The sequence below is a fragment of the Geospiza fortis genome, unplaced genomic scaffold (assembly GCF_000277835.1).
Source record: "Geospiza fortis unplaced genomic scaffold, GeoFor_1.0 scaffold23, whole genome shotgun sequence".
NCBI lineage: Eukaryota > Metazoa > Chordata > Aves > Passeriformes > Thraupidae > Geospiza > Geospiza fortis.
The window spans coordinates 15,728,132-15,739,120 of NW_005054303.1; the positions used below are offsets into that span (position 1 = coordinate 15,728,132).

A 10,989-nucleotide genomic window follows, 5' to 3' on the forward strand; every position below is an offset into this window, starting at 1 on the left:
ATTCCTGACTGGATTCAGGATCAGGCAGGGAGCTGCAACATGCCTCATGCATTTCCCATGGAAAAGTAATGGAAAATTTATTCAAAAGCTGCAGGAATGTAGATTTTCAAAGGAGATCTTTGAGTGTTTTAGGTATTCCTGACTAAATTCAGGATCAGGCAGGGAGCAGCTGTGTTTCTTAGGTGTTTCCTGTGGAAAAGTCATGGAAAATTGTTTCAAACACTGCAGGAATATGGATTTTCAAGGAGTATCTGTGAGTGTTTTAGGTATTCCTGACTAAATTCAGGGTCAGGCAGGCAGCAGCTGCGTTCCTCATGCATTTCCCATGGAAAAGTCATGGAAAATTTGCTCTAAAGCCATAGGAATTTTGATTTTCAAGGAGTATCTGTGAGTGTTTTAGGTATTCCTGACTAAATTCAGGATCAGGCAGGGAGCAGCTGCATTCCTCATGTGTTTCTTGTGGAAAAGTCATGACAAATTTGCTGACACACAGCGGGAATTTGGATTTTCAAAGCATACCTGCCAGTCTATTTTTAATCCTGCCTCTTTCAACGCCCACATTTAATTTCTTTCTGTGGTATGGAAAAAAAAAAAAAAAGAATTGGGAAAATATAAAAGACCAAACAACAAAAATCCAATATTTGGAAGTCCTTTGTGGGCTTCTTGGTGCTCCCAGTGTGCCAAGAGTTTTTCCAATGTCAAAGTGACCTGGTTTGATGTATTTTTATCTTTATTTCAAGGGCAAACTCATCCTCCCAGAGAGTTCTGGTGCTTGCTTTGTCCGAGCTCCCCCTGCCCCCAGGCAGAGCTCAGATTTTAAGCAGAGCAGACAAGAGCACTCAGGTTATTTTTTTTTTTTTGTCTCTGTGCTGCAGGAAGGTGGATGCAGCTCCAGGTTGGAATTCTCCTGGCTCTGTGCTGGGTTTTTTATTGGAAGGAAGGGATTCAGCCACTCCAATGTGAGAGAAAATATAGAAATTGCAATATCTGGTCATATTCTGGTCGTTTATTTTGGTGTATTATGAAGAACAAATTACAAACATCAGTGGTCAAAGAGTGTTTCTGTATTCTAAAAGTTAGAAAGTATTCTAAAAGTTTAATTCTACTTCTTATTACTCCTCCTTTTAATTACTATTAATAAATTTTTCTTTATACCCTTTTAAAGTTTTAAACCTACTTTACCTTTCTCCTAATCCTACCTCGTAGCAAAAGCAAGTAAATTAGTAATTAACCAACACTACTCATTAATACATTAACCAAAAAAATCTCAAATTAACAAACCAAAACCACTACACATATAAATATAGAAATGAATATAAATAAATAAATATAAATAAAATAAATACTAATAAATTATAAAACATAAATAAAAATGAATAAAGTATAAATAAATATAAATATTTGGAGGAGGGATGAGGCTGAGCAGCATTCCCAACCCTGCTCCAAACACCTGAGCTGGGCTAAAGGAATCCCTTTGCAACCCCTTTCTGGTTTAGGGTTTTCCCTGCTTTGTGTGGAGGCAGAGCCAGATTTTCCCAACCAGGAATTTCCATTTCCTTTGTGCCCATTCCCTGCATTCCAGGGGGGGTCACAGAGCTGCTCCTCATTCTCCCTTCCCAGCTCCTTCAGGGAAGATGGGTGATCCCATTCCAGTCCTATTCCAGTCCCATGCCAGTCCTATTCCAGTTCCATTCCAGTCCCATTCCAATCCCATTTCAGTCCTATTCCAGTCCCATTCCAATCCCATTCCAGTCCCATGCCAATCCTATTCCAGTTCCATTCCAGTCACATTCCAGTCCTATTCCAGTCCCATTCTAGTCCCATTCCAGTCCCATTCCAATCCCAATCCAATCCCATTCCAGTCCCATTCCAATCCCATTCCAATCCCATGCCAGTCCCATTCCAATCCTATTCCAGTCGCATTCCAGTCCCATTCCAGTCCCATTCCAATCCCATTCCAATCCCATTCCAGTCCCATTTCAGTCCCATTCCAGTCACTCCAATCCCATTCCAGTCCCATTCTCTCACCCTGGTGAAAAGGCCATCAGGGGAATATTTCCTCCATTCAGTCTCCAGCCTGATGTTTTCCAAGGCTCCAAGTTTGGCTTTTGCTGGAAATAAGAACTGTTCCAGAGCAGGTGCAGCTGCCTCGGATCTGGGAGCTTTCCTTGGAATTTTTGGGATCCGCTGTGCCAGGCATCCCAAAAAACGCTGCTCCTGTGGGAATTTGGCTGTCTGAAAGTCTCAGATTAAGAGAAATACACTGAACTTACAGAGCACAAAGAGGCCCCACTGCCCCACACACCTGCAGGCAACCACGGTGGCAAATAGCACCAAAACCCCCAAATCCTGTGAATTAACAAACCCAGAAAAAATGAAATTTGTTATTTTTTGGTGCACCAAGAGAATCTGGCTCTGTTCATGCCTGCAGGTGACCCTGGTGTCAAAAATGTCTGTGCTGGCAAAGGCGGCAAAAATGTTTGTGGGCGAAGGTGCAGCTCTGGGGGGTTTTCCTGCACAGGGAAAGATTTTGGAGGTTATTTGAACTCAGAGGATGTTGAGGATGTTGTTGTCCTCCAGAAACATTCCCAAGGGCATCAGGTCTCTCCCTGAGGTGGATCTGCCGGGTTCTGGTGAACTCCAGGAGTTCAGCAATGGGCAGAGGAAAGCTGGGCAGGTTTAACAAGCAAGAACTCAGCACAAAACAACCAAATTGCTGATTTTGCCCTGGATAAGGAGGTCTAATGCCAATTTCTTCCTCTAAACCACAGAAAATTCCTTTTTGCCTGTTTTCCCTGGGATTCTCATGCCTTGTGAGCTGCAGGATGGGTGCTCAGTTCCCCTCTGCCGGGAGCTCCCATCACCTCTTCCCAGCATTCCTGAATTTAAAAGGTTTTGAATTTACACCAGGAAACTTCCACACCTCAAATCCATGGAAAACAGGTGAGGAGGGTGCTGCAGCATCCAGGCAGAGCCTTCCCAACTCCAGTTCTCCTGCTGTTTTCCAGGAAGTTTGAACGTTTACCTGAGGCTCAAAGGCCAGACTGCCATAGAAAACCCCTTGTGGTCCTCGAGTGGGAATAAGGGACAGCACTGGAACCAAGCCCGGGTGAACATCAACCCCCCCACCTCATTCCAGGTAAGGCTGGCGCCTCCAGGAACTGGGAATTCAGGGCTGGGAGGGAGACTGGGAATATTGACCCTTTTCTTTGGGATTTCCCAGCTCTGGAGGCTGCTCATGGACAAATCATTGCTTTCCTTGAGCACCACGGAGCTTATTAATGCTTGAACTCAAAACACCTCCCAGCTTCCCAAAGATGCTGGGAGTGATTCCAGCAGGTTTTGATTTCAGATTAGCAAGTGGAATATAAAATTATTGGCTGGGAAAAATTACTTAGGGCCCCTGTGTTAGAGGTTTTTGGAAATACTTGGATTTTCTGTGGGAAATGAATGGTCTGGGAGCATGAGACACAGGGGGCTGTGACAGGTTTTTCACACATTTCCTGTTGGGGTTGACAGGGAGGTGCTGATGGACCTTTAGGGGCAGATCCCAGGCACGCTGGGAGCTGTTTGGAACTGGAACACTCCCAAAAAAGCAGCTGCTGCCAGCAGGGCTGGGAATGTCCTCAGGCAATGTGGGAGTCATGAGCTGTGCCCTGTGTGCAGGGTTCTCCCCTGAGCCCTCTCTGCCACTTCCAGCTCTCCTGGGAGAGAAAATGTATTTTTGGGAAAAATCACAGGCTGATTTGGGTTTGAAGTGACCTTGAATCCCATCCCATTAAATCCCATCCCATTAAATGCCATCTCATTCAGTCCCATCCCACCCCATTAAACCCCATTCCATTCAATCCCATTCCATTCAATCCCATTCCATTCAATCCCATCCCATTAAATCCCATTCCATTCAATCCCATCCCATCCAATCCCACCCCATTCAATCCCATTCCATTCAATCCCACCCCATTAAATCCCATCTCATTCAATCCCATTCCATTCAATCCCATCCCACTCAGTCCCATCCCATTCCATCCCTATCCTATTCCACATCTCCCACTATCCCAGGGTGCTCCAAGCCCCAGTGTCCGACCTGGCCTTGGAAGATTCCTTCAGTGCAAATCCAAACTGCTCTTCTAAAAATTTGCATTGGGTTCCACTTCCTTCATTTTCAGGGAATTCCTGATCCTGATCCTTTGTTTTTATTTCCATGCATGAGAGGCTTTGGCAGGAGATAAATGGTCTGTGGGATTGCAGAGCAATTCCAAGGATGGGAATTAGAGGAAAATTGAGGGAGAGGGAGATGTGAAGTACAGTGGGACATCAGAGAGCTGGGAATGTTCCCCTGGAGAAGGGAAGGATCCAGGAAAACCTGAGGGCCTAAAAGAGCTCCAGGAGAGCTGGAGAGGGACTGGGGACAAGGCATGGAGGGACAGGAGCCAGGGAATGGCTCCCAGTGCCAGAGGGCAGGGATGGATGGGAGATTGGGAATTGGGAATTCCTGGCTGGGCTGGAATTGCCAGAGCAGTTGTGGCTGCCCCTGGATCCCTGGCAGTGCCCAAGGCCAGGCTGGACACTGGGACTTGGAGCACCCTGGGACAGTGGGAGGTGTCCCAGTCTGGGAGGTTTGATGGGAACAAAGCATCAGGGATGGGGAGAAGAGGAATTGCAGAGCTCAGGAACACCCAGAGCCCAGGCCAGGCACAGAAAATCAGAGTGATTGAGTTTTTCATTGGTGAAGTCAGGATAAATCCAAGAATTCTGAAGAGCGAAGGAGAGAGAAGTGATTTAATAAATGCCCTGGGAAAGGGAAGGAAGAGATGGATTTGAGGGGGTTTTGGAGACCTGGGGAGGGCTGTAGAAAATCAGACCCTTGGGCAGGGAAATGCAAAGGATCTGGCAGCAGCAATCCAGAGGAGTGGGAGATTCCAGAGGGAAGCTCCTCTCCTTGGCTGCTTTTCACCTTTTACATTGTTGTGTTTAAAGGTTTCAGCATAAAATAAATATAAAGCTCTGACCAAATATAACAAATAAATGTCAGAACTCTTGGAGCCTTAAATTATCTTTTATTTTTTAGCATCTCTTGCATCGCAGCAAATTTTATTTTCCATTTAGGAGTGTAAGTAGGAAGGAATATAAAGCTCCAAGTTAAATTTAAGGAGAGGGAATTGAAGTGAATCTTTGCAGTAAAACACTGCAGTGACATGGAAATTAAAACTTTTTATAGGGTAATTTATAGGGGTAAAAGATTTTATACCTTGTCAGTCCCTGTGATATGGAACAAAGCTTTTGTCATGAGGACCTGGGAGGACTGCAGTGCTTTAAATCTCAAAAAATGCATAAATCTATCTCTGATATTCAATATTTTTAAAGAATGAACACCGCAAAAATAGAGAACCCCAAAAACAGAGGGACATCCAGAAAATGTCAATTTTAGTTCAGGTTTGAGCAGCAGGACATGGTGATGGTATGAATGATTGGGATTGGATTCATTGCTAAATTGGGATCTAAGTATTGCATTAACCAAATAAAAATTCCGGGATTTATCACAAAGTATTGGGATCAACAAGTCCTGGTCCCTCCGGTTTGGGTCAGTGCCAGCCCCTCCTTGTGGGGCTCAGCCCACCCAGATCTGGTCACTTTGTGTCCAAAGAATTCCAACATCAGCAGGATGGGCTGGGAACACCCTGCTTTGCTGCCCTTGGCCCTGCAGGATTCCCAATCCCAAATCACAAAACTCTCGTGGAGCTACTTTGGGATTTATCTCTGTGTTTGAATGATCTCAGTGTTTTCACTCCCCCATCCAAAAGGGAATATTCCCAATTCTCAGGCTGGAGGCGTCCCTGACAGGGGGGATATCAGGACACCAGTTTGTCCCAGTTTGCCCAGTCTCCAGCAGCATTTTAGCCCCTTTTTCAGGTCGATGTGCACCAAACTGAAGCCTCTCAGCTCCCCAGTTTTGGGGGTGTTAATGACACCCTGAAGCCCCTCCTGCACCCCCCACCTGGTGGGATTGTCCTGGGACACCCCAAGTGCCCAGCAGGGAAAGGGAGCAGGGTGAGGGGGGGCATGCGGGGGGGGTGAAAATCTGCCTGAAATTCTGTGGAAAAATCAGAGAATCCCTGAAATTCTGTGGAAGAATCAGAGAATCAGAAAATCAGAGACCATGGTTTGGGATGGAAGGGATTAAAACTCAGCTCATTCCGCCCCTGCCATGGGCATGGACACCTTCCATGTCCCAGCCCTGTCCAACCTGGACTTGGACACTTCCAGGGATGAGGCAGAAGCTGAATCCCCCAAACCCCTCAGGATTGGCTTTTTAGGATCATAATTCCGTTCCATTAAGAGCAGAGTGACCTTTCCTGTGCCCCCCATTCTCCAGTTTGGTGCAGTATTTTTAACAACAGCTGTCCAAAAGCATAATGGGGTTTTTTTTCCAGGATACTGATAGGGAATTCTGCTCAATTGGCACCTCCTGCCATCCCTGGGAGCTGCAGGCTGGGTTCTGCTCCGTGCCCTGCCAACTCCTGTGCTGTGATTTGTTCTGAGTGTGGAGCAACCCCTCTCTGAAGGCCACCAAAATCGCTGCCAAATGCAGCTTTTAATTAAATGCTGCCTGTTGTGTTTGGACAGAGCCCTTTAGGCTGGAAATTGTTTTCCATTGTCAGGAAAAATTGGACTTTCAACTCCACTGATTGGTGTTGTTCCTGCTGCCAAGCAGCAGGGGCTGGATTTTTGGGGGAGGAGAGGTTTTCCTCTCGAGATCCAGGAACGATTTCCTCTTCCAGCAGTTTGGTTTCAGACAAGGAATATTGGAGAGAAAAGTACCAACAGGACTTTAAAATCGCAGTCATCCACTCAGCAAAGGTTGAAGTTCATCTTAAATTGCAATAAAACCTCTACTGTGTCCCTCACTGTGATAAAACTCACCCCAATTCCTCTGAAAAAACAGTCCTAGATGGAATCAAAGCTTCCAAACCTGATGAGAACCCACATGTTGGGAAAAATAGATCCTAGCATGGAATTTACCTCCACAATCTGAAATTAGATACTTGCATGTCTTAATTTGAAGAAAAGTCCTTTTTTTTTGTGCTGGTTTCGATTTTAAGATCTGATCTTCTGGACATTTTTTATTCATCCCCCTCTGCTCCGCTGGATGTTTTTAATTTACCACCCTCTGATCTTCTTTTTCCCAGCTCATCTTTGAAGGGATCCGTGGCCCTGGAATCGAAGGGGACATTGCTATTGACGACGTGTCCATTGTGGAAGGAGAGTGTATGAAATCAGACCAACCGGCCAACAGTAAGTGCCTCTTCCCTACAATTGCTTCCTGGCTTTCCCCTTCCCAAACGGATCTTTTCCAGCAGAACAATCCCTGCTTTGGCTCAGTTGGAAGGTTTAAAGTGGAATGTTGTCCTGGGGAATGCTTTGCTCAGGTAGGAAGGTGCTGGACGGGTGTGAGGCAGAGGTGAGAGTGGTGGATGAGGTTGGGCTGGATTTGAGATACTCAGGCAGATAAAACAACACCAAAACAATGCCCAGGGAGCCCAAGCAACGTGGAATCCTTGGAAATCACTGCTGTGATTCCCTGAGGGCTCTGCCTCATCCTCCCACCCTGTGTGTGCATTAAAACAGAGGTAACCACACAGCCAGGTGGATTTTCATCCCAGTTCCTGCCCTATCCCATTGGTTGTCGCTATAGGACACGAAAGAACACAAGCGCACACCGCTGTTCTCAAGGTGAAGGAAAAGGGAAGTTTATTTTCTGACTCCAACATTTATAGTTTTCCAAGAGTGACAGGGGATTGGAGGGTGACAGTGCCACCTCTCCAATGACACTGGACAAACCAACAGTCCATCAACTTTCTCCTCCTCCATAAAGGAATGCAAAACAATGAGTTATTTACAGAAAGTGTGTGAGAAAGTTCCTTACAAGAATGTAAACATCAGAAGGCTTAGAAAATCTTAAAAAAACAGGGTGACAATTGTTGAGGGTTGTCCTTGTCCCCTCATGGTGGGAGGTGACTTGGGAACACTGTGGCAATGCTGAGGGGGTGTGGGCACCTCTTTAATTCAATTTTTCTCCCCTTTTTGTAGATCTACGATCAGGTGCTGTTGGGCCATTAGCACATATACGACTTCTCCCACTCCTCATCCTCATGTCTGTCTTAAGTCATCAGAGGTGACCTTATCCTGGCAGAGGCTACAAAAGATTCACCAGGCACTGGCATGAAGAAAGAGTCTTTGTAAAATGGACATTTCCAAACAAACTACCAAAGATTCCTCCACTGACTGACTCGAAAGTTAAATAAATACGTAAATAAATAATTTAAAAATTTAAAAAAAAGCAGATTAAGAAAGCACTGGGGACTTGAAAAGGCATCACGGGAGTGGAACTCACTAAGAACCAAGCTTGAGACCGAGATCTGGCCTAAGTAAGGAAGAGACCTTCAGGTGCTTTTGTGGTCACTGATGAATTTCAGCATCATCTGGTTGAACTCTCGGCAAAGAGCTCTAGAAACCCTTGTCAAAGCACAAAGTCATGGCTGGTTTTGTTTCAAATGAATCGTTTGCTTGTTACCATGGAAACCGAATGGCCTGCCAAAAAAAAAAAAAAGAGGAAGGAGAGAGAGAGAGGAAATACAAACACACAGAGAGAGAGAGAAACACCTCACTGTAAACAGGGTACGTGAAGAGCTGGCGTTCATTTTCCCTTCCCGAAGGTTTTTAGCGTAGAGTTAAACAAATGTCGGCCCTTTCTGCTTCGGCTGTCACCTCCCCTCGAGGACAACCCGGAATCGGAGCTGTTTGCAGACATTCCCGTTTCATTCCTCACGGCTCTGCTTGGTGACTGTGTGCTGTCTCCTTTTGCATGCATTCCCACCCAGGACGTGCCACCTGGGCTTACATTTGTCACAGGCTTCACTGGGAGTTTGCTCGCGGCCGCTGGAAGATCCCTCTCCCCTCCCCACCGGAGTCATCAGCTCTACGGAAGTGAAGAAACCAAACCACCGTCTTTTATAAATTGCCATGGAAACCAAGTGCCTTCAATGAAACAAGCCTGATTTCAAAAAAAAACAAAAACAAAAACAAAAAAACCGAACAATATATATATATATAAATATATATATATAAAAAAAAATATAATAAATGTAATAACGATGATTTCGACACGGAAGCTTTGCACCGCTGAAAACGCGGGCTGTGCAAAGTCTTTTCTAAACAAACTCTGGAGCCTGGGTGTGCAGGCAAGGAGACGGAGCCGCTTCTGGAGAAGGATGGATGGACCTAAGCTGCTGTGGAAAGCCTTTGGGATGAGATCCGTGCTGTGTGACCTTGCAGACAGCCATGGCCTTTCAGCTTCTTATCCATTCGAAACAGCTCCCGGCAGTGCTGCCCATGGGAGCAGCACCTTTTGTTGCCGTCGTCGTCGTCGTCGTTTCAGGTTCTCCAGTGGGTCAACCAGAGGAACAAAGGTGGTTCAGACACACACTTAGTGCAGAAGGTGGTGGAACACAGGATGATTTTCTTACTCTCCCCCTCCGTTGGGATGACTCCCGACATCTGGAGCTCCGGACGCTCCGAGGGCTCTCTGCCTCTGCCCCGGAGCCAGACTCGGTGCAGAGGGCGAAAGATTATTTTGTTATTGTAGCGAAATTCAAAAAACAAACAAACAACAAAAAAAAGTTAAAAAAAAATAAAAATAATCCACTTTTACAAGGAAAAAAAAAAAAAAAAAGCTGTACAAAATGGGTTCAAGCTACCCGAACACGTGCCGGTTTTCCACTGCATTGTAAAGGTCCCTTCCAGTTGGTTATGAAATTTGATGACCTTTTTCCTTAAATTAGCTCAGCTTTTAACTTCATTTAAAAAAAAAAAGACTTTTGTCTAAAGAAGAGTATTATTATTATTATAATTATAATAATTATTATTATTATTCTGTGTTCTCTCGACACCCTAGGATTAAAAGCAAAACCTGATATGCAAATAATTGGAGTACAAACGTGAAAACAAACAAAAGATGAGTATAATAATTGCAAATATGAGTATAAAAAGCACAACGAGATGCAGTAAAACAATGACAAGGCTTGATTTTTTTTATTCTGTAGAGAAATGTTTGTGCAAATTCAGTAATTCCACTGAAGAGATAATTTTCCAGCTCTGTTCAATAAAGCCTCTTTCCAGGTAAGGCAGCCCCGTGGTGCGTGTGTTTGTTGAGACGCTGGCAGGGCTTTCCTTGGTCAGCTGCTGTCACCTGGAGTTGTACTGGTCCATACTGGTGGTGCCTGGGGGCTGGAGCATTCCCAGGATGCTCTTGGCTCCCTGGTTTTTAGGCATTTTTGGTGTCTTTAAGTTCCTGTGCTTGGAAAATAGTGGGAGCTCCAAGTCAGGACATTTTCAGAGAATCCCAGGATGGTTTAGGTTGGAAGGGACCTTAAAGCTCATCCCTGGAATCACAGAATATTCTGAGCTGCAAGGATCATCGAGTCCAAATCTGAACTGAATGGTCCCTGTGGGGATCGAACCCACAACCTTGGGGTTATCAGCACCTTGCTCTGTTTGGAAGAAAGTGGGAACTCCAAATCTGGAATGGACTGTGGGGTTTGGAAGATGGTGGGAGCTCCAAGCCTGGATGGACTGTGGGGTTTGGAGAACAATGGGAGTTCTGAGTGTGGATGGACCATGGGGATTGAAAGAAAGTGGGAAGCTGCAAATCCAGATGGACGATGAGGTTTGGAAAGCAGTGGCTTTGACTCTGATGGACCATGGGATTTGGAATATGGTGGGAACTCTGAGCCTGGTGGCCTGTTGGGTTTGGAACACGGTGGAAGCTCCAAATTTTCAAGGACTCTGTGGCTTGGAAGTCAGTGGGAATTCTGAGTCTGAAGGACTGGGGAATTTGAAAAAAAGTGGGAACTCTGAGTCTGGATGGACTGTGGTGTTTGGAAGACTGCGAGAATTCCAAGTCTGGATGGTCTGTGGGGTTTAGAAGGA

The 10,989-nt window shown here is 45.4% G+C and overlaps 1 protein-coding gene across 1 annotated transcript in view; it reads left to right on the plus strand.

Annotated features, from left to right (window-relative positions):
• MDGA2 (MAM domain containing glycosylphosphatidylinositol anchor 2) overlaps nt 1-10,187 on the plus strand; it is a 148,001-nt gene extending 137,814 nt beyond the window's left edge. Inside the window, 3 exon segments of the mRNA XM_014311868.2 lie at nt 3,009-3,139; nt 7,191-7,296; nt 8,092-10,187. Coding sequence (XP_014167343.2) covers nt 3,009-3,139; nt 7,191-7,296; nt 8,092-8,180 — 326 coding nt within the window. The 3' untranslated portion in view covers nt 8,181-10,187.
• Nucleotides 10,188-10,989: the final 802 nt, after the last annotated feature.